The sequence below is a fragment of the Salvia splendens genome, chromosome 12, assembly GCF_004379255.2.
Source record: "Salvia splendens isolate huo1 chromosome 12, SspV2, whole genome shotgun sequence".
In the NCBI taxonomy this organism is placed as follows: domain Eukaryota; kingdom Viridiplantae; phylum Streptophyta; class Magnoliopsida; order Lamiales; family Lamiaceae; genus Salvia; species Salvia splendens.
The window spans coordinates 21,186,151-21,209,751 of NC_056043.1; the positions used below are offsets into that span (position 1 = coordinate 21,186,151).

At 38.2% G+C, this 23,601-nt stretch overlaps 1 protein-coding gene and 1 long non-coding RNA gene across 4 annotated transcripts; one reads left to right on the forward strand and one right to left on the reverse strand.

The window, feature by feature from the left end:
* Positions 1-2,403: 2,403 nt before the first annotated feature.
* On the reverse strand, positions 2,404-5,695 carry LOC121757939. Of its 3 annotated transcripts, none has more exons than XR_006041262.1 (5): positions 5,511-5,695; positions 5,258-5,403; positions 3,378-3,895; positions 3,154-3,276; positions 2,404-2,634 (listed from the first exon to the last, which is right to left on the reverse strand). It is a non-coding gene; the product is annotated as an uncharacterized LOC121757939 (long non-coding RNA). The 3 variants fall into 3 exon arrangements; XR_006041263.1 differs by having other exon boundaries at positions 2,404-3,276; positions 3,378-3,437; positions 3,664-3,895; positions 5,511-5,693; XR_006041261.1 differs by having other exon boundaries at positions 2,404-3,276; positions 5,511-5,693.
* A 3,658-nt stretch (positions 5,696-9,353) lies between these two features.
* Positions 9,354-22,786, forward strand: LOC121756986 (calpain-type cysteine protease DEK1-like). Its single transcript, XM_042152429.1, has 32 exons — positions 9,354-9,751; positions 9,975-10,117; positions 11,227-11,477; positions 11,997-12,179; positions 12,264-12,399; positions 12,611-12,741; positions 12,826-12,940; positions 13,030-14,008; positions 14,112-14,222; positions 14,927-14,985; positions 15,081-15,243; positions 15,659-15,932; positions 16,065-16,215; positions 16,343-16,454; positions 16,538-16,703; positions 16,832-16,902; positions 17,009-17,100; positions 17,205-17,367; positions 17,530-17,601; positions 17,939-18,316; positions 18,398-18,513; positions 18,608-18,905; positions 19,011-19,330; positions 19,453-19,804; positions 19,888-20,208; positions 20,297-20,401; positions 20,503-20,631; positions 20,709-21,089; positions 21,440-21,577; positions 21,658-21,894; positions 22,048-22,437; positions 22,517-22,786. The coding sequence occupies exons 2-31, from the start codon at positions 9,996-9,998 to the stop codon at positions 22,351-22,353; spliced, it is 6,432 nt and encodes a 2,143-aa protein (XP_042008363.1). The 5' UTR covers positions 9,354-9,751; positions 9,975-9,995; the 3' UTR covers positions 22,354-22,437; positions 22,517-22,786.
* Positions 22,787-23,601: the final 815 nt, after the last annotated feature.

Consider the following 23,601-nt stretch of genomic DNA (forward strand, 5'->3'; position numbering starts at 1 on the left):
TGCCGCTGCCTTTGATAACCTAAAGGCTGCTCTCACTTCAGCACCAGTGCTTCGGATGCCAGATTTCTCTATACTATTTGTAGTGGAATGTGATGCCTCAGGTCGTGGAATTGGGGCGGTTTTGATGCAAGAAAATCAACCAATAGCTTTTTTCAGCAAGAAATTTTCAACTCGTTTATTGTCCAAGTCTACCTACGAGAAGGAGCTAATGGCACCGGTCCTCGCTATCCATCAGTGGCGACCATATCTCCTCGGACGGCAATTCACGGTTCGAACTGACCACCGCAGCCTTCGTCACTTGTTATCACAGCCACTCACCACCCCAGCACAACAAAATTGGGTGTCGAAATTGTTGGGGTACGAGTTCTTGGTGGTCTACAAGGAAGGCTCTTTGAATAGAGCAGCAAACGCTCTCTCTCGTCGAGACAATCAGGTGGAGTGTGCAGCTATTTCAACACCAAAATGGGTAGATTGGGCTGCTATCCAGGAGGATTTAGCCAATGATCAACATATAGCAAAAATCAAATCACTTATGTTACAAGGTATGACTGCCCCACCTCATTACACATTGGTGCATGGACTCTTATTTTATAAAGGTAGATTGGTGGTCCCATCAACCTCATCCTGGATTCCAAAGCTTATTGTTGAATTCCATGAAACTCCAATGGGGGGACACTCGGGCGCATATCGGACATATCGAAGATTGGCTAACAATGTTTTTTGGACCGACATGATGCGAAGGGTGTCCAAATTCGTGGCAGAATGCACCATCTGTCAAACGCAGAAATACAACACTCGGTCCCCCGCAGGTCTCCTCTCTCTGTTGCCTATTCCATCGAAAGTGTGGGATGATATTAGTCTCGACTTCATCTCCGGGTTACCACGTGCTGGGAGTTTCGACTGCATTCTAGTGGTTGTGGACCGATTCTCTAAATATGGTCATTTCATACCTCTCAAACACCCCTTCACTGCTCGTAGTGTTGTTGAGGTTTTCATGAAGGAAGTGGTAAAGTTACATGGAATCCCATCATCAATTGTGTCTGATCGTGATCCTCTCTTCTTGAGCGCTTTTTGGCGCGAATTATTTCGTGTCACAGGTACTAAGCTAAGGATGAGTTCAGCCTACCACCCGGAATCCGATGGCCAAACGGAAGTACTTAATCGTTGTCTGGAAACTTACTTTCGATGTTTTTCCTCAGAGCGTCCACGTCAATGGCACCGGTGGGTAGCTTGGGGAGAATTCTGTTACAACACAAGCTTCCATTCTTCGGCAGGTTCAACTCCTTTTGAAATCGTTTATGGGCGTCCGCCTCCAACGCTACATCAGTACTTGCCGAGAGAAATTCAAGTATAGGCCGTTGCCGAAGAATTACGTTCAAGAGATGACATACTTGCCCATCTACGATTCAATCTGCAACGAGCTCAGCAAAAAATGATGGCTTCGGCAAATAAGCATCGCCGAGATGTAGAATTTGAAGTGGGAGATCTAGTGTTCCTGAAATTTCGGCATTTCCGTCAAACGACATTGTTCAAGGTCTCTAATCGAAAGCTTGCTCCAAGGTTCTTTGGACCTTTTCCTATTAAGGAGCTTATTGGTGAGGTTGCATATCGCTTACAACTTCCAGCGGATGCTAAGATTCGCCCAGTGTTTCACGTCTCTCTTCTTAAAAAGGCCATCGGGGCACACACTGCTGACACAAACCTGCCCGAAGAACTAAGCATGGATGATCCACCCTTTCTACCAGAACTTGTCCTCGACAGCCGAATGGTGCAGCGTGAAGAGCGAGAAGTGGAGTAGGTATTACTGAAGTGGCTCAATTACCCAATAGATGATGCGACGTGGATGGACGTCGAGTATGTCCGCGGTCAGTTTCCTTACTTCAGCCTTGTGGACAAAGCTGTTTGCACTCCCGAGGCAGTTGATAACGGAGGCAGTAAGTGGAAAGTCTACAAACGGGGTCATCGCCACGTCATTGACTGGAATGAAGATATGCAGGAGGTGGCCAAGTGATGTGCAACAGCTATTGTCAGGATATAGTCAGTTATTGCCATTATTGCATGATAGAGTCAGTTACTTTCCGTTATAGAATCTGTCATTTCTCATTATAGAGTCAGTTACTTTCCATTAACTCCGTGTCTGTGTCAGTTATCATCCACTACTCATCCTTACTATATAAGGAGGGTTTTGGGAGATTGCTAAGTACGTTATTTTTTCCTGAATTGAGTTGTAATTGGCAAGTGCCAATTGGGTTTAGAGGTTGTTCACGTCTGAGCACTCTATTCATATATTGAAGTTATCATTTTTCATTCTATCACCTGCTCCTATTCCCGATTACAATCAAAGTGCCTTTACTCTTACCATATTAGCTTTATATTGAGAATATGCGACAGGGTACGCGAGGATTAGCAAGCTTAAATTAATAAAAAAAATTCTTAAATAAACTACAAACCTTGAATATGTCTTTACACTCCTTTTCCGAAACTATCATATTGTTGTCATGGACATTCTAGTGTTACCATGAATGGCTAAAACCTTCTTAATAGTTTGGTACCGAAACTCCAACGAATGAAGACGCTCATATAGTTCGTCCCATGTGAACCGAAAACCGAACTCCGCTTCAATGGCAACTTGAGCTTCATATAAAAAATGACTCGGTATCATAACCCCTTTCCCACCGTGAGTTTTTTTCATTCGTAAAATTGTACGTAACAACAAAGCATCACTATCGGAGGTCCAATTTGATTGGTAAAAGAAACTACTTTGTATTGGTATATCAAAACACATTTTATCAGCCTAGGGGTCCGAAGGTTTCAAGAATGCTACTCCCTCAGTCCCACCATAAGCGAGCCACTTCTTTTGTGCACGAGATTTAAGGAATGATATTTAAAAGTTAAAGTGAAGAGAGTAAAGTAAGAGAAATGAAAAAGTAGATGATGAAAAGAATAAAACAGGTGGAAAAAAAAAGTAAAAGAGAAGACTTTTTGCTTAAAAGGCAAATGACTCACTTATGGTGGGACATCACGAAAAGGAAAGTGACTCGCTTATGGTGGAACAAATGGAGTATAACGAATGAGTTAGGCTGCAGAGAAATGGATCTTCTACTTCACTATTTATATTTTTAGTAAGCAAAGTCCACCAATCTCAACGCAAACCTCAAATTTCGATCACATATGGCCAAAGTGTTTGTGGAAATCTGGCTCATGTCCTATATCCCCCTTGTCTTCATTGCTCAGTGTTACATTGACATAAGTCTCATCTAATGCTCCCAGACATCCCTAAGCAACCACAAACAAAAAATATATTAGTACTGGAAGTATTGTTTTCAACAATAACCAAAACCTTATCAATAGATATGCATTTCATGTTTTGATAATACCTTAAACCACTTCCACCTTGGGTCAGTACATCGGTCCGGTACATGTTCAGGTTTGACTAACTGTACATCAAGTAGTTTTAATATAGCTTTTAATACAACATGTACGTAATGTGATACTGTTTGTCCAGACCTCAAAAAAATAAACCTAACTACCTTATTCTTTTTGTGATACGCTAAAATACATAGTCAACCAAATGTGTTTCAATCCATACGAAGGTTTACCAAGCAATCAATATAAGTGACTCTAATAATCTATCCATGTGCTTGACCTGGTAAGGGATCCTACCTATCATGGTACTTATATGGTTGCATGTATGTGACACATTTTCTTTTCATATTTTCCTTGACAACAAAACAAAACGTTTGAGCATAGCCATTTGGTTTGCAACATGTTGACCATTGATCTCCTCTAGAAGTGGGTACAATGATGTGCTCACACAAATCTTACGCGACATATTTTGCTCTTCACACTTGCCTTCATTCTGCGACATATTTTGCTCTTCACACTTGCCTTCATTCTGCAATCAAATGGAAGAGGATTATTAATTAGTATGAGTATATTATTTTGCCAAGCTTAAACAAAGAACTCATTATCCAGAGTTTCTATATTTAAATAAGTCATAAGATATAAGAAATATATATAGGCTTTCATCTGACGAGCAACGATAGTTTTTACTTGAAGAACCTTGCACATACAAGCTTTTGGACCACCAGAAAAAAAATACAAAAATGATAGGGCATGGCCACAGGTGGTAATTCAGGTTTACACTAAATTAAACAATCAATTAATTAGAACAATCCACATGGCACAAGCACAATAAACATTAATTATTCAATTAAATTAATAAGCTACAAACAAAAAAATCATTCACCATGATAACATAAACCAACAAAAAATAGATCCAATATTCTAACTACTTTTAAATTTCAATATAAATATAATTAAAAAGAATAGTGCAAAACTTGTGTCACACAGTACAAATGCTAATACTTATGCAAAAAAATAACAGAGAACTAATTGTACAATGAATTTGACATCTTATTAATTTTCTTCCTCGTGTATTAATTTAGCAAAAGATGAGAAGAAAAGTCATTAAAAGGAAAGAAAAATACATACAAAAAGGGGGGAAATAGGGAGTGCTTCTAGGGAAACTGAGAAAGGAAGATGAAGTTCAAGCCGCCGGCTAGAGAGAATGAGATTAAAACAGTTGTTGATTTGTTGAGGCGAGTTCAGCCAGATATGTAAAACAAATTCCTATGCTAAATCTGATTGAGAAAAGAGTAATATAACCAGAACAGGCAAAAGACTATGGAAGATATAAGAAGCAGGTATAGCTCAGATTATATAATCTAGAGATTTTCCAATCTACCAACCATTATGATATTGTGTTTGCTAATCGAAGGAAAGAATTTAACAAGCTAGACAAATTCTAGAATTTAGCAGAGTAATCAATCCTATTCCTACATCTGTTCATGAACACAAACTGTTGTGTTCAATTTTATACACAAATACCAACAGAATAAAAATCTACACTTAGCATCACAATTTACCAAACAAATGGAAGACAAAATAAAAACGCAACACTTAGTGCCATTTGATCATAGCTACCAAACCCAGTAGGTTACTAATCAACAAAACAACAACACAATCAACCCCATCGAAAAAACACAAAATTTTGCTCAAACTACTGAATTCTGAATCAATATATCAGAATTCCCGTTGCAACATAGAGGAAAAGGGAACTCAACCATTAACAAAATTTATAAAATTTCTTCTAATGATATTAATCACATAAAAGCAAGAAACTCATTACCATCTACTCTAATTTTTGGAAATCGATGATATGGAAATATAAAAAAAATTGAGTAAACCTACATACCACAATTTCAGGGCGTTGGATGTGCTACTCAATGTTGCTCAAATATGAGAATCACCCTTAAATTTGGGAAGAATATATCAAAATTAGGGCTCCACAATCACGAGCAATTCACCGCGACTCCAACAACGGGCAATTGAGCACAAGACCTAGTTCATACAGCAGAATTGAGCCAATGTTATGACTGAATTGATCAGGGAACATGATTTAGGTAAATTTTATCAAAATTAACGGCGTAAGATGGCAGAATTGAGACCTGCGATTGTTTTTATTGCAGATTCATACACTTTCTTTTGCTAATTACTGCACATTCTTCATCGTGGAGTATTGAGATCGGTTTTCAAGTAGTTTTTGTGAATGATGGAACGTTTGAATAAAAACAAAAGGATATTTTTTTGTGTAAAAAAAGGTTAATACGAAGGTATTTGTGTAAGAATATAGGTTTATCATGTCTTAAAATTGATGCTTATAAATAATCACACTATGGAGATCAGAAAATTAATATAGGTTTATTATCTTGGTCTTCCTCGGGTCTGGCCTTAATCACAGGCTTTAGAGATAATAAACTATGCTATCAATTGATCAATGTAAGTTAAATAAACTAATCTAGCCTTAATGTATTAGGAGATGTTTTAGGACAGTTTGTGGGCTGTCAAATCGTGCGGGTTGGGTAGTTATCGGGTCAACCTGTTATCGACCCAACCCAACCCAAAATCGTCGGGTTCTTATCGGGTCCTAACCCAACGGGTTCGTACGGGTAGTGTATTAAAAAAAAAAGTCAGCCCTCTACGCCAAGTTCTTTTGAGATGAAGACAACAGTGGTCTTTGAAGAACGTTTGGATGTAATCTAGACAGGCCGATTACTGTTTGAATCCTTCTCCAGCTGCAACTTAGCTTCATGGCATGACTTGCCCTCTTCTTGGGTCCCCAATCTATCCATGGTTCACGTCTTAAGTGAATCCTTTGACGCACGACATCATTGATCATATCATTGGGTAACACTGATTTCCACTCGGGTTACCAAATACCCAAATTATGTTAAATTTCATTACCCAATCCCATAAAATTAGATATTTGGTATCCATTACCCGACGGGTATCGGGTTGGGTATGGGTAAACCCAATACTAGATATCTGCATTCCCACCCTTAGCTTTTAGCATGTTTTGACGTGAAATATTATTGAATGATTTGTCTTACCGTGTTGTGATTTTTGTGGATTACCTATCGAATACGGGTTTCAGCACGGGCCGCTCCAACTTTCAAGTTTGACGGTTTAGTGACCGTCGTGGAATGTGGCTACATTTCCGGTTGGTTTGGTTTAGATATGATATTGACAACGGATCAACCGAATGTGATGAAAATGTGATATTTTAGTGTACTCGCGCCTTTTTAAAGTAAAACCCCGAGGTCACTCAAAGGTTGGCTTGATAATTTTGTTTTTACGAAATGTTATTTTGGCTTGTGTTCACCGAGTATATCAAGTACTTAACCCTGCATATGTTCTAAAAATGTGCACCTTTAGTGGCGACGAGCATGGTGGGTGTTGAGTAGACTTTTGGCGTATCCTCTTATTTAATGCACTGAGTCTTGATACATGATGATGATGTCATTTTTACTCTCAATCGCTTTCGCTATTATGTTTTTCTTTAGAATTATTATTTCATTAACTATGGATTTCCGGGTCTTTCGTACTCACAAATGATACAATGATATTAATAAGTCATTTCTTAATGGATAATTGTCCAAGTATATTATTTCTTCGTTTTCCTCTTTCTTCCGTGCTTCTTTAATCATTCCCTAATTACGGTCAACCGTACTTGCTATTCTTAGTTACGGCGGACGTGACACAAACATAAAATCTTACAACTCACATTGTCATCATTGATTCATCAAGCACTATTATCAAGTAGACTTGCGAAATTCAAAGTATAATTCTTCTATTAGATCGGGCGCAATACATTACAACTCAATATATCAACAAAAGGATAAAAAAAACTTTTGAATCTGGGTTGTAACGTGGCTAAAGACGAGGTATGCTAAATATATGTGGTAAGCTAAAAACTACCAAATTGAGTACCAAAACTTCCCCTACAACATCTCCCACAACAAATTTCACATCTTTATCTTTACAACCGACATTTCATTCCCCAAACTTAAGATATTCATAAACAATCATATACAACTATAGTTCTATTTTATTATTTCAACCTTTCCCTTTTCTTTTCTATATGCCTTACTTTTACAACGTCTTTTCTATCACGAAGAACTTATTTTTCTTCACAATTCTTTTGAAGTATGAATTCTCTACACAATACAAAAAACCACTTAGTCACTGGTAACTCAAACATCATATCAACTCTATTTTGAGAATTATTTTAGCTCTTAATATCAGCAAAAACAAAAGAGAATGCTAAAATGATATATAGTCTAGTGCTTAAGAGCCCAATATACTAAAAAGCACCCAACAATGGTATTTTTCTTGCCAAAACACATTTAGAGATCCTTGTACTAATACATTTTGATTGATTAGGTCATTTTTATAAATTTTTGGTTTATTAGGTCCTTGTACCAATGTTCTTTGTTTCATCATATCATTTTATAATTTTTTTGATTCATTATATCCTTGTTTTAATACATTTTCATGATTTAAAAGATTTTTGTACTTTTTATTTTTAATTTAGTTGAATCTTTTATTAATGGACTCTAGAATTTAATTAACTTTTCTTACATTAGTTAAATTAATTTATTTTTCATTTCTTTCTTGCATATTTATTTGGAACTAATTCATCTAAAATAGTCATTCAAGAATCATTGGGAAAATGATTTATAAATTTATTATTTTTCAATGAATTTTGAGTCGATAATTGCAACTGAATCAATTTTAAAATAAATAAAAGAGAAAAACGAAATGAATAAATATAATTAAATAAATATTCAATCAAAAAACTTCTTAAACTATAATGAATTAATATAAGCATCTAATGCAATAAAAAATATGAAAAAATTAAACCAAAATACATTAGTACTAAATTCTAAGGAAACAAAAATTTTATAAAAAGGTTTTATAAAATAAAATGTATAAATTAATAATACAAGAAACTTCATACTATGTGTTTTGCCTTTTTTTAATCAATAATTAAAATCGATATCTTAACTTATTTTAGAGCATCCACAATAGCGCCCGTCTCGGCGGATGTCCTGCCGGGGTGCCGGAGTTCCACTCGGGACGTCCGCCATTGTGCAGCGGTGACGCGGATACGGATGTCCGCTGCGGACACCGGAGTTCCGCGGCATTCCCGGGACGTCCGTCGCGACGTCCTTGCGGACGTCCGTCATTGCGGACGTCCGTCATTGCGTTGACTCCACGGACGTCTGCGCGGACGTCCCGATTATTTTATTATTTTTTTGAAAATTCTATAAATACGGCTCGTTGAACTTCATTTCATTCGCACCACTTGTATTAACGAGCATCACTCTCTCTAAATACTTTTCTTTCGAAGATAAATGGAGCACCACGATAGTGATTCCCCCGCCACGAACGAGTCACATGGACCGATCTTTCGCGCTGGCAGTTTTTTTAACTATGTAATTTTTTTAAATAATTATGTATGTTTTTTTGTACTATGTATGTTTTTTTAAATAAAGTGGTTGTAATTTCTCCGTATTTGTGTTGAAATTTTAATTCCGTAAATTGTTTAATTTGGTGAATTTGTGAATTTTTATTATTGTGGGAAGTCCGTCGGTCCGCCACTGTGCAGTGGGATGTCCTTATGACGTGACATGATATGTTTTTGGGATGTCCAAGAGAATGTCCGCTGAGAAATTCGCATGTGGATGCTCTTATTCTATAGTTTAAAATGTCCAACGTAAGTAATTTACGCTATAAAATTACTCATGTCTGAATAAAATCCCCCATCCACACTCGCATCAGAGCAACCCTACATCTACCTCGGCTTCCCATTGGTCAGTACGCTCTACGCGCATTCAACGTGCGTGAGAAGATAATCCAGTCGGCCAAAATTCCAGCTGTTACTTTTTATATTTACACCGAAAAACAAATTACTTTATTATTTTATTTTAATATCCAAACGAGCACGCTTTACCCTTTTCTTCTCCACTGCCTCTGCTCTCTCTCCTTTTCTCTCCAGTACTGCAACCTAATAAGTCCCTGCATTTTTTCCACCCCATATTAGTTACACTTCTCTTTTGTCAAAAAGAGTAGGGTTTTTAAAATTCATCTACTTTGACCTTAACACTACACTCTTGTACAAAAATTACCCTTTGCATTTTAAGGTTTCTTGCTTTCTTTTCCTATTTAATTCCAATTTTTGTTTCTGCCTCTTCTTCTGCTCGTTTAGATGTGGTGAAGGTAGGAAATTAGGGCCATACCCTTAGCTTCTTGCTGTGGATTATGGTAGGGACGGACATTGTGCTTAAAGGCCGTAGCTTTTTGAGCTGAAATCTTGATAGGAATGACTCAATTTTTTCTGGAATAGGTGAGTTTTGTGTATTTGCTTTAAGGGTTTTGTTTAATTATTGATTCTGTGGCTTCCCGAAGTTGAAAGTTTTAATTTTTACTTCATAATTTCAAATGCCCCCCTGCAAGTTGAACTGGCCAATTTTATTTATATTTTTTCTGGTTTTTGTTATTGGTTTTTTATTTTATTTTTTTAATTTGGATTAATTTACTTCTCTGATGGGTTTCTGTTGTGCCTGTAGTTGAGATAAAAGGAGGGGGAAATGGAGGAGGAGCATGAGTTGATCCTGGCATGCATAATTTCAGGGTCCATTTTCTCAGTTCTTGGGGCTGCTTCCTTTTCTATACTCTGGTTGGTCAATTGGCGGCCGTGGCGCATCTATAGGTGCCTCTCTTACCCCCTTTGGCTCTCAATCTTCATAGCGTCTTTCATTTTCATAATGAACTGTATTAATGTGGTAGAACTGCTGCGTTGCTTTTTAAGTTATGTGCCTATTGTAATTACATCTGGCTAGTCTGGAGTGATATGAAGTAGTAATAAGTTAGGAGATGCTGCCAAAGGAGTATTGTTTTGTTATCCTCCACCTTTAAACATGGGGCCTAATCTTGATTGCTAAATTGGAAAATTTGGTTATATGGATGATTGTGAGTCTCAATGTATCTTGGAATTAGAGCTCAGCGAATCACTTAGTGTTAACATATTCTGGAACCACTACTTTGATTCTTTAGTGCCAGTGCTGGAATAATTAGAACTCGAACATAATAGAACCTTTAGGTGGTTAGCATATTTGAGGTACGGTATAATTCTCTAAGTTAATCATAATTCTAGTAGTTACAGCAGTTTCTCCGTATTGAGCTTTAAATCTCAGCCTATGCTAGTTCATGCTAGATAAAATTGTTTAGTTATCCTCAGGTAATTGTATTGACATTGGGCAGATATATGTTTAACTCATGTCTGATAGAAGAGGAAGAAATTAGGTACTGCAATATGCAACCAGTGTAGTTGGTATTCGGCATGCTAACATTCTAATATGCCTCATTTTTTTGAAATTACTATCATATTTTTATCAATTTGTTCCATATTTTTTTCACATAGTTTCTAAGAATATAACCTTTCCACCAATCACCATAGACAAGCTCTGGTATGTGTTCTAATACATGTAGCTTGAAATTATATTCTTCCCTCCTTCAGTATTGTTTGCCCTCCGTCGTCTATAATTGATCAATTTTATCAAGTGGGCAGCACTTTATCCTTGCCATTATGTGTGTGCTATTTTCTAATTTAGATATATTAAAAAATTTGAGTGGTCTGTTGTCCATTATTTTCACTGATCCATTTGCCCTTGGTTTTAAAATTTGGTGGTATCTTCAGTTTTTTTTTACTTTGCTTTCAATTTGTATGGAGGTTTCGAAAAATTTAAACAAGTATTGATGAACACTCGAAGAACTAGGCCTGTAATTTGACTGAGTTCCTCTTGATTATTGCTTCTTCAGTTGGATATTTGCTAGAAAATGGCCAAATTTCCTCCATGGTCCTCAGCTAGGAATATTGTGCGGCCTTCTTTCCCTGGGTTCATGGATAGTTGTTATTTCGCCAGTGGTGGTGCTTATTGTTTGGGGATGCTGGTTGATCGTGATACTCGGGAGAGATATAATTGGTTTAGCTGTTGTAATGGCTGGAGTTGCTCTACTTTTGGCATTTTATTCTGTAATGCTCTGGTGGAGAACACAATGGCAAAGCTCAAGTATGTATCTCCTACCTTGATTTGACCGGAAAGAGTTGGAAGCCTGTATTTACAAATTAATTTTTTCATGAACTGATCATATGCCTGACAAATTATATATTTCCCTTAGTATCAAATCCTTCCTTTTTTTTTCCTTTCAGTTATCTGAATGTCATCCAATGATTTTAGAGAAAAGAACAAGAATAGCTACATCTACACATTCCCGATAATACAGATGAGAAGGGAATAGCTGATTTACAGCGGCCATAATCAGTAGATATAACCTTATAAGCAGTGTTCGTTTATTCCTATAATCAATTTACTTATGCCATCTTTGGCATGAAAATCATCCTTCAAACTATGATGTGAATTGTTCTTGAATATGGCAGTAGAAGGGTACATTCTGACTATAGAAATACATATACGTCATGTGTAAGAGAAATATCAAAATGTGTCCCTTGTTGATAGATGGACTGGAATTAAGTTTTGCATACCATATTGCACGCTAATGCATATGGTCCTCATGACTAACTTCTGCAGGGGCTGTTGCAATTCTTCTTCTTCTGGCTGTTGGGTTGCTTTGTGCTTATGAGCTTTGTGCTGTATATGTTACTGCGGGCGCAAAGGCATCCGACCGGTATTCTCCTTCTGGTTTTTTCTTTGGCGTCTCAGCAATTGCCCTAGCAATCAACATGCTTTTTATTTGTCGGATGGTTTTCAATGGTATGCCATAGTTTGTTATATGTAGACCACAAAATGTTTATGTGAGTTTAGAAGTATATTTATCTATTCTTATATATCTGGCAGGCAACGGTCTAGATATAGACGAATATGTGAGAAGGGCTTACAAATTTGCCTACTCAGACTGTATTGAAGTGGGTCCTGTGGCTTGCTTACCTGAACCGCCTGATCCCAATGAATTATACCCTAGACAATCAAGAAGGCAAGTTATCCTTTTAATTACTTGCGCCAGTGTCACTGCGGTCTGCAGGGAATTATTTTCCTTGAAAATAATGTAACAGTTTTAAGGCAATTCTTCTTTGTAATATAACCTGCTCTTATGAGCTGTGAGATTTCTTCTTGCTTGAGTCCATTCTGTAATGTAATATTATCTCGAGCTTCTCAACTTAAGCAGTTCTATATGATCCGTACAGGGCTCTACACCTTGGGCTTCTCTATTTTTGTTCCCTTGTGGTTCTGCTTGTATATTCCATCTTATATGGTTTAACAGCCAAGGAATCCCACTGGCTTGGTGCAATTACATCTGCTGCAGTAATTATCCTTGGTATACCCACTATAGACCTGTAAAACTTTAAACCACTATGCACTTTTTTCTTTATTCTAATCTGAAAGTTTGTATAACTCCCAGATTGGAATGTGGGCACATGCCTCTACGGATTTAAGCTTCTTAAGAGTCGCGTTGCTGCTCTTTTTGTTGCTGGGGCTTCTCGGGTCTTCCTAATAAGTTTTGGAGTCCACTACTGGTTTGTTTCATCCTTTTGCTGAAGAAATTCTGTGGTTACCAAAAAACTTTTTCTTTTATCCAGTTTCTCATAGTCTTAACCTTTTACAGGTATGTAGGACACTGTATCAGTTATGCAGTTGTGGCCTCTGTGCTTCTTGGAGCTGCTGTATCTCGTCATTTGTGCATTACGAACCCATCTGCTGCTAGAAGGGATGCTTTGGAGAGTACAGTTATTCGTCTTCGCGAAGGATTTCGTAAGAAAGAGCAGAACTCCTCCTCCAGCTCATCTGAAGGTTGTGGTTCAAGTGTAAAACGCAGTAGTAGTGCTGATGCTGGTCACCTTGGTAATGGAACTGTACCTAGCACCGGGGATCTTACTAGCTGGAATCATGTTGAAGGTATCCATAGTGAGAAGGGAATTGATAGTGGAAGGCCTAGTTTTGCGTTACGTAGTACTTCTTGTCGTTCGGTCGTTCAAGAAACTGAAGTTGGGCCTTCTTATGTTGACAAAAGTTTTGATCATAATGAGTCTTTGGTGGCTTGTTCTAGTAGTGGCATGGAAAGTCAGGGATGTGAGTCAAGTGCATCTAATTCCGTGAGTCAGGTGCTGGACTTAAACTTAGCACTTGCTTTCCAGGAAAAGTTGAATGATCCGAGGATTACATCCCTCTTGAAAAAAAGAACAGGGCAGGGAGAGCTTGAACTAACAAATTTACTGCAAGATAAAGGACTTGATCCTAATTTTGCTGTGATGCTGAAAGAAAATGGACTGGATCCTATGATCCTTGCATTACTGCAAAGAAGTAGCTTGGATGCAGATAGGGATCACCGTGACAATACTAACATAGCTATGATGGACTCAAACAGTGTTGATAACATGCCATCTAATGAAATATCATTCTCGGAAGAGCTTAGATTACGTGGTCTGGAAAAATGGCTACAACTGTGCAGACTATTCTTGCATTATACAACTGGTACACCAGAGCGGTCGTGGCTTTTGTTCAGTTTTGTGTTTAGTATAGAGACCACTATTGTGGCCATTTACCGTCCAAACACAATCAACTTAATAAACTCTACACACCAACAGGTACAGCCTCCCTTTATAATTTTTTGCAAACTTAGTGGTGTTTGTGATAACAGCTTAGCATTTATTGTCATGCTTACCATGAGTTTGATCTCATTTTCTGCAGTTTGAATTTGGTATAGCTGTGCTGTTGTTGTCTCCCGTTGTCTGGTCAATCATGGCCTTTCTTAGGTCACTTCAATCTGAAGAACTGTCTATGACATCCAAACCTAGAAAGGTAGTTCTGTTTATGCCTGGAAGCTTTTAAGCTAATTGGTTATCTTCTTATAGTTTATTTTGAGTTCTAGACTTAGATGGATTGTATATATATGGAATTTATGTTCTGTTTTTCATCATCCTCTGTTAGAGAAAAGAGATGAGGGAGGCTGACAGGGAATAGTAAGAACAGAGAGTATAATTGATATACAGTGAAACAAAATAGTAAATGATAATTCTCTTCTGAGGCCACTCCTCTGACAAGGCCCTGCAATAAATAGCAGTCCTTATTCTAAACTCAAAACTTAACAATCCTCTCAAACCTAAAGGAAGCTATATATAAGACTCAACTAGAAGACTAAAGGACAACATTCATTCATTCATAAGATAAAGCTAAAGAGACTCCATTATCTCCACGATCAAGTCTCCATAAATACTCAATCCATAAGGACTTAACAAATACTCAATCGCATGAAGTGTATCACGCTCGGTAATGTCTACCTTTATATAGGATTTATCATTAAATGATTTATCCACTTGAATTTGTGTTCACACATACAACTTATGAAAAAATTGTTCATTTTCTTGGCTTCTTCTCTTCAAGGTTGGATCAATGTACTTTTCTAGTTTCTATATTACATAAAGTATATTTATAATTTTTTTACCTTCTCTTGATGCTTCTGCAACGTTGATTTTAGTAATATATTTTCTTTCATGTATTTGCAGTATGGCTTTGGTGCTTGGTTAGTAAGCACTTCCGTTGGATTGTTGCTTTCCTTCTTGAGGTGCATTTCTTTTACTCATGTTTAGCATAAACTACATTTCCATTCATTCCATTGTATATATAGTTAGTTACTCATGACCGTATATATATCTGCAGCAAATCATCTGTTCTGTTGGGGTTATCTTTAACAGTACCTTTGATGGTGGCATGCCTATCAGTTGGTGTTCCAATATGGATTCAGAATGGTTACCAATTTCGGATTTCTGGTGGCACTGATGCAGGTCATACTGGAAATCATGTCATTACAAGGAGAAAAGAGGTACAGCCTTTCCCTATTTTCTGGGCATTTTTGCGGTTTGCCTTTGGTTTTAAAAAATGTGGGTTCGCCTTCGCATGTAGCTGAAGAGTGCAGCCAAAGGTTCCTTTTTTGTCTCGTATAACACCAGGAAGTGGGTGGGTTATATCCATACATTGTCATCCCTCATGGCATATAATGACTGTATCTTCTATTAATACTCTTCGTTTTGCAGTTTCAACTCTCGTTCTCTCTTTATATTCTATGTTAGTGTCTCTATTCTATCAACATAACTCATGGGGTTCGGCTGTTTATTGTATACTAAAACTCACACTTAATTTCTCAACCTTACATAATTTATGTCCACAGTAGAATATTTGAATTGCCCATGCACTCTCTTCTGCTTGTATATTCTGGAGCTAATACTATTTTTGGCCAGGGTGTTATTCTTTTTATTTGCATGGCCTTATTTACTGGATCTCTATTAGCACTTGGTTGGATTATTTCTGCAAAGCCATTGGATGACTTACGCTACAACAGCTGGACTGGGGATCCAAAAAGTGTTTCGTCTCCCTATGCATCATCCTTGTATATTGGCTGGGCCATGGCATCTGCTATCGCATTGATAGTTACAGGTGTCTTGCCAATTGTATCATGGTTTGCAACCTATCGATTTTCTCTCTCCTCTGCTATATGTATCGGGCTGTTTGCAGGTGAATTTTCTTTTACTATTATGTTGCTATTGATCTTTTTCTTTAAACTGCATTGGGGTTACTCTTACTTTGTCCTGTTTATGGGCTTAATATTGCCTTACATTACTAAGGATTGATTCCCTCCTCTTATAGCTGTCCTTGTATCATTTTGTGGGGCATCATATATGATGATTGTAACTTCGAGGATTGGCCAGATTCCGACAAAGGCTGACTTTCTTGCTGCTTTGCTTCCATTGATTTGCATTCCTGCTATCTTATCGCTGTCCTCTGGCCTTCTCAAATGGTGCGTGATCTAATAGGCGTGAAATTCAGATGTTGCATTTCCCTATTATGGTTCTTAAAGAAGTTAGATTCATTGTCAGCAAGGGTAGTTGTTAAGAGTATTGACATATTCAGATGTATGCTCACAGGAAAGATGACAGCTGGAAGCTTTCTCGTGGTGCTCACATATTTATAATTATTGGCTTAGTTCTGTTGTTTGGGGCAATTTCAGCGGTTACAGTTATAATTGAACCATGGACGGTGAGTAAAGGTTATCCTAAGAGTCATTATTTCATTATATGCCACTGTTAGCTCATCTGATCTGATTATCTGTACTGATACAGATTGGTGCTGCATTCCTTTTAGTGGTTCTTCTTTTGGTCCTGGCAATTGGCGTTATTCACTACTGGGCTTCAAATAATTTTTACTTGACACGATTTCAGATGCTATTTGTTTGTTTCCTTGCGTTTCTTTTGGCTTTGGCTGCTTTTTTTGTGGGTTGGTTCCAAGGTAAAAATACATCTCATACTTTTAATTTAAAGCAATACCTGATCTGCTTAAATTTACTTAAGTAATTTTTTTCCTTATATACTAATGTCAGAATTATACTTATATGCAATAATAAGTCCTTTTTTCAGATAAAGCTTTTGTCGGTGCATCCGTTGGTTACTTCTCATTCCTTTTCTTGTTGGCTGGAAGGGCACTGACTGTGAGTTGAATCATATTACTATAGCTTACTCTACCAACCAACATTATATAATTTTTTCCCCACGAGTACGTTATCTCATGCTTTATGTTTTTGATGGACTCTGCAGGTACTTCTTTCTCCTCCCATAGTGGTTTATTCTCCTAGGGTATTGCCTGTATATGTTTATGATGCTCATGCAGATTGTGGAAAAAATGTCAGGTTTGTCAATCTCTTGGGAATATCAAATTATTTATTTCTTCAGATTGTGAGGAGCACTCTATTAACTGTGCTAGATATTTATGATTGATGTCATTCTCAAACAGTGCCGCATTTCTCTTGCTTTATGGGATAGCACTGGCAATTGAAGGCTGGGGTGTTGTTGCCAGTTTGAAAATTTATCCACCTTTTGCTGGTGCTGCTGTATCTGCTATTACACTTGTTGTGGCCTTCGGATTTGCTGTGTCACGGTCATGCTTAACTCTTGAGGTTTGATTTCTATCTTGATATTACCATCTGTCATTTGAAATCTATAAGACACATAGATCTTCTCCATTAAGGACCATCCTGGAGCTGGTCTTGAATTTTCCATCATATGTATCATTTCTGTCTTGTGCTTCAATTTCCATTCCAAATTTTCATCTCTATTAGATGATGGAAGATGCTGTTCACTTTCTGAGCAAGGAGACTGTAATACAGGCAATTGCTCGATCGGCAACAAAGGTGATTCCTTTCAGTTCTATTTTGTTCACAAAACATGTATCCTCTACCCTCTCTCCCATTCAAAATAAGTTACGGAGTAGCTGGCCAAAAGTAGTTAAAGCCTAATTGCCTAAGGGGCTGTAATTCTATAATCAGCTTTGCTGGAAATTCGTGTATGTTTCCTAATATCACAGACTTGGATTGAGAATTGGTGTTTCCTAATAATATACTCCATACGGATTCTACATGCTCATTTTTATAATATTGTGCACTTTGTTAGTTTCACCTGAAAGACGGTACTCTTGATCATCCAAGTAAATGCTTTATTAGATCTGAAACCCATTCCTAATTTATGCAGACAAGAAATGCTTTGTCCGGGACGTACTCCGCTCCTCAGAGGTCCTCCAGTTCAGCAGCACTTTTGGTTGGAGATCCTACTAGTGCAAGGGATAGGGCTGGAAACTTTGTGCTTCCCAGAGCAGACGTGATGAAGTTAAGAGATCGTTTAAGAAATGAAGAGCTGACTGCAGGATCATTCTACTCCAGATTGAAGTGTTGGAGGATATTGCAGAATGATGTTACCAGTGATGTAGGTCATCGGAGAGAGATGTGTGCTCATGCCAGAATACTTTCTCTTGAAGAAGCTATTGATACAGAATGGGTTTACATGTGGGATAAGTTCGGTGGGTATTTACTCCTTTTGCTTGGTTTGACGGCCAAGGCTGAAAGGGTGCAGGTATGAACTAATTGTGCTGGCATGGATTTTTATTTTGTTTTTAGTACCTTCTGATAATTTTCTATACCATTTTTTAACCAGGATGAAGTTCGTCTAAGACTATTCCTGGATAGCATTGGTTTTTCAGATCTGAGTGCAAAAAAAATCAAGAAATGGATGCCTGAGGATCGTAGACAATTTGAAATTATACAGGAGAGGTTAGAAGAAAGTTATGGGAACAAATTTTCACATGTTTTCCTTTGTTATCCTTATTTTACTTATGAATTCTTCTTATCACTTATGTACTTCTAGCTATATAAGAGAAAAGGAGATGGAAGAGGAAGCTCTGATGCAGAGACGCCAGGAGGAAGGAATGGGCAAAGAAAGGAGAAAAGCCCTTTTGGAGAAGGAAGAGCGCAAATGGAAGGAGATTGAGGCTTCTCTCATATCATCTATTCCTAATGCTGGCAGTAGGGAGGCAGCAGCTATGGCAGCTGCTGTTCGTGCCGTAGGAGGTGATTCAGTACGTGATGACACATTTGCACGTGAAAGAGTGGCAAACATTGCCCGTAGAATACGCGCAACTCAGTTATCTCAACGTGCTCAGCAGGTTACTTTTGCCATTGCTAAAATTCAATCTATTACTTTTGAGTCGTATATCTCCTATTATGCGGTGGTAATTACATTCATAGTCTGAATTTCCATCTTGTTTCAGACCAGACTCAGTGGTGCTGTTTGTGTTGTTGATGATGAACCCACAACAAGTGGCAGACACTGCGGCCAGATTGATCCTACTTTATGTCAGACTCAGAGAGTCAGCTTTTCCTCAGCTGTGATGATCCAGCCCGATTCTGGGCCAGTATGCCTCTTGGGAACTGAATTCCAACGGAGAGTTTGTTGGGAAATTCTTGTAGCAGGTTCTGAACAAGGCATTGAGGCTGGACAAGTTGGCCTTCGGTTGATTACAAAAGGGGATAGACAGACTACTGTTGCAAAAGAGTGGAGTATAAGTTCATCTTGTATCGCAGATGGAAGGTCTGTCTGTTTTCACGTCTTTACTAATCTCAACTTTCTTTCTCCTTTCTTGGCTACTGTTCCTGTTTTATTTATTCTGCTACTTATGGAAGCACCTACGTATTTTTCAAATCCTGTCGCAGGTGGCATATTATTACAATGACTATAGATGCTGATATAGGTGAAGCTACTTGCTTTATTGATGGTGGCTACGATGGCTATCAGACTGGACTTCCACTTAATATTGGAAACGGCATATGGGAGCAAGAAACAGATGTTTGGATCGGTGTTAGGCCACCAACCGATATGGATGCGTTTGGGAGGTCGGATAGTGAAGGTTCTGAATCCAAGATGCACTTAATGGATGTTTTTCTTTGGGGAAGGTGCTTAAGTGAAGATGAGATTGCTACCCTTCCAGCTGCCGTTGGTTCTGGAGATTACAACTTGATTGATAATCCTGATGACAACTGGCAGTGGGCTGATTCTCCTCCGAGGGTTGGCTTATCTTCCAAATATCCTAATAAGCTTAACTTTTTCTTTTGCTGCCGATGAATAAAACCCTTTTCCCATTTACATAGGTTGAGGACTGGGAGAGCGATCCTGCTGAGGTTGATCTCTACGACAGAGACGAAGTGGATTGGGATGGACAGTATTCAAGTGGGAGGAAGAGGAGATCCGACAGAGAGGGGGTCATTGTAGATGTTGATTCATTTACCAGGAGGTTGAGGAAGCCAAGGATGGAGACTCAGGATGAAATCAATCAACGTATGCGCTCAGTAGAATTGGCTGTTAAAGAAGCCCTCTTGGCAAGAGGGGAAGTGAATTTTACTGATCAGGAGTTCCCTCCAAGTGATCGTTCGTTATTTCTAGATCCTGACAACCCTCCATCCAAGTTACAGGTAACCTTTTACTTGGCATTTTTGGCTTTTTTTTGCTGATTCATTTGCAGATCCGGTTTACCTAAGTCGGCCTTGAGGTGTGCCACAGGTGGTTTCTGAATGGATGAGACCTAAAGAAATAGTGAAAGAGAAGCATCTGGATTGTGCCCCGTGCTTATTTTCTGGAACAGCAAATCCTTCCGACGTTTGCCAGGTTCTTCCAATCTTGCATATTCTCCTCTGCATCACAACCTATAACCCCTTGTTATGTAATTGCATTCTACTTACTGTTCGGTGTCTTAACTTGAACAACAGGGTCGGTTGGGTGATTGTTGGTTTCTGAGTGCGGTTGCTGTGCTGACTGAAGTTTCTCGAATATCAGAAGTCATTATTACACCAGACTTCAATGGCGAAGGAATTTATACAGTTCGCTTTTGCATTCAGGTAGGTTCAGTCTTCATCTATGCCAATCCTGTGGATGGAATTGTGATTTGCTATTAATTTCAATTTGTTCATATTAGGGGGAATGGGTTCCTGTTGTTGTCGATGATTGGATCCCATGCGAATCACCTGGTAAGCCTGCATTTGCAACCAGCCGGAAGGGGAATGAATTGTGGGTCTCTATACTAGAAAAGGCATACGCTAAGCTTCACGGGTCGTACGAAGCATTGGAAGGCGGGCTCGTCCAAGACGCTCTTGTGGACCTTACGGGAGGTGCTGGTGAGGAGATTGACATGAGAAGCTCTCAATCTCAGATTGATCTTGCAAGTGGCAGATTATGGTCTCAACTACTACGTTTCAAACTGGAGGGGTTTTTGCTTGGCGCTGGTAGCCCTTCAGGTTCAGACGTCCACATTTCGTCCTCTGGGATCGTGCAGGGGCATGCTTACTCTATATTGCAGGTATATATGAATTACCTTTGATACATTACATGGGTTATGGTTGTGTTATAATGCTAACTCTTCTTAACTCGCTAACTCATACGCAGTATATTAAAAATGTCAACATGATCACATTAAAATGTCAACACAAATTTGTGTTGACATTTTAATATATCGTGTTGACATTTTAAATACTAATGTCAACACAGTGTATTGAAATATCAACTAAGTATATGTTGACATTTAAATGTCATCGTGTTACGTTTTTAATACACTGCGATGATGAGTTAGCAAGTTAGTAATTTAAGAAGATTTAGCAATTGATCACACCTCACTTGAAATATGTTGATCATATTTGTAATTTTGGTCAGATACGTGAACTAGACAGCCATAAACTTGTCCAGATACGAAATCCTTGGGCAAATGAGGTTGAGTGGAATGGCCCTTGGTCCGATTCGTCGCCTGAATGGACAGATAGGATGAAACACAAGCTCAAGCATACTCCACGGGTAAATTGAGATATTTCTGCACAATCTCGACTTGATGGATTTGTTTTGAAGTATCTGACACTGCGTGTTCGGGGATACAGGCGAAGGATGGTATATTTTGGATGTCGTGGCAAGATTTCCAAATCCATTTCAGATCAATATATGTGTGTCGTGTCTACCCACCTGAAATGCGTTACCCTGTCCACAGCCAGTGGCGTGGTTATAGCGCCGGTGGATGCCAAGACTACGAAACGTGGCATCAAAACCCGCAGTTTAGATTGAGAGCCACTGGTACTGATGTATCATTACCAATCCACGTGTTTATAACTTTAACTCAGGTATGAACTTACTGGTGCTTTTATTGGATCGGTTATCACGGGGAACTCAAACCTGAGACCTTTGACATTAGGCATTCAGTGCTCTATAACACAGTCATTCATTCACGTGCTCGTTTTGTTGTGATGATTAACGAATGTGTCATGTTTGTTTAGGGGGTGAGCTTCTCGAGGACAACAGCCGGTTTCAGGAATTACCAATCGAGCCATGATTCACAGATGTTCTACATCGGGATGAGGATTCTAAAGACCCGTGGCTGCCGTGCTGTCTACAATATCTACATGCACGAATCAGTTGGTGGGACCGATTATGTGAATTCCCGAGAAATATCGTGTGAGATGGTCCTGGATCCGGACCCAAAGGGATACACCATAGTGCCGACAACAATCCACCCGGGTGAAGAAGCGCCCTTCGTGCTCTCAGTGTTCACGAAATCATCAATAACTCTCGAAGCATTATAGGAGTGAGGCGAGCTGGATTCGGGAAGCAGTCGAGCTTGCATGAAACATGCCTGCAATGAAGTTTTTGAAGAATTGGATCCCATGGTAATTTTTCAGACTAGTCTCCATATTGTTAAAGTTATTTTACAGCATCAAAATAAGCTGAAGTTTGGAGTGGTTGTAGTGAACAGGTGGGCACAAGAAGCATAGAGTGGAGGTGAAAAGGTTGTACATGAGTTTAGGTGATGTAAGAAAATTTGTAAATGAGAAAGGGTTGATAGTGATAGTGTTAGGATAAATAGGAATAGGTTTAGGTAGAGAAGAAAAACTAGGGAGAGGATTAGCAAGTTTGCTGTGGCAATGATAGCATATTTGAAGCTCCAGCTCCAATTTTGTTGCTTCAGCACTCAATTGTATAAATATTCTTTTCTCATAATATCCCCTTTATTTTCCATTGCGCCTCTTCTCCATACCATACTAAAGCTTATTCTGCCACGGATTTTAATGCAAAATTAGTAAAGTAAGAGAGATGAAGAGAAAAAATTAATAAAGTAAAAAAGCTGAAAAGAAAAAGTTGTGGGATTAGTGTTAGTAAATTGTGGGGTCTATTTTCTAAAATGAAATGTTTCTATTTTTAAAAAAACGAACAAAAAGGAAAGGAATCTCTATTTTTTGAAAATGGATGGAGTATTATAAAAACTACTCCCTCCGTCCGGCATTAGGAGTCCCGGTCCATCTGGCATTAGGAGTCTCGGTTAGACATTTTCATAAAATGTGAAATAAAAATATTAAAATAAAACACTAAAAAGCACAAGTAAAAACACATTCAAAGAATAAAGCAAATAATAATGCAAATGGGTTCCACATTCCATTATCACATACTCCAATTATTACACACTCAAACATTTCTTAAAACCCGCACCCAACTCAACCGGGACTCCTAATGCCGGACGGAGGGAGTAATATTTTCCAAAAACTCACACTATAGAATATTTCCTCCATCCTACCATAAGTGTATTCCCTTTTGCAATATTTCACCTAAAGTGACTCATTTTCTATTTTAGCAAAGTATAATACTTCCCCAGTCTCTGAAGAGTATGAATTATTTCTTTTTTAGTCCGTCCCTGAAAAATATGAAATTTTTAATTTTAGAAACTTCTTTCTCTACTAATAATACTTAAAAAACTTTTTCTTTCTATCTCTTACTTACTTTTCCAATTATGCATTCAAATCCGTGCCTAACCAAATGTTCATATTATTTGGGAACGA

Coding starts and splice junctions, on each gene's coding strand:
- LOC121756986 (XM_042152429.1), top strand. CDS start 9,996: ATGGAGGAGGAGCATGAGTTGATCCTGGCATGCATAATTTCAGGGTCC. Junction 14,009..14,111: donor TAAACTCTACACACCAACAG/GTACAGCCTCCC, acceptor CATTTTCTGCAG/TTTGAATTTGGTATAGCTGT. Junction 20,209..20,296: donor ACCCTCCATCCAAGTTACAG/GTAACCTTTTAC, acceptor GGTGTGCCACAG/GTGGTTTCTGAATGGATGAG.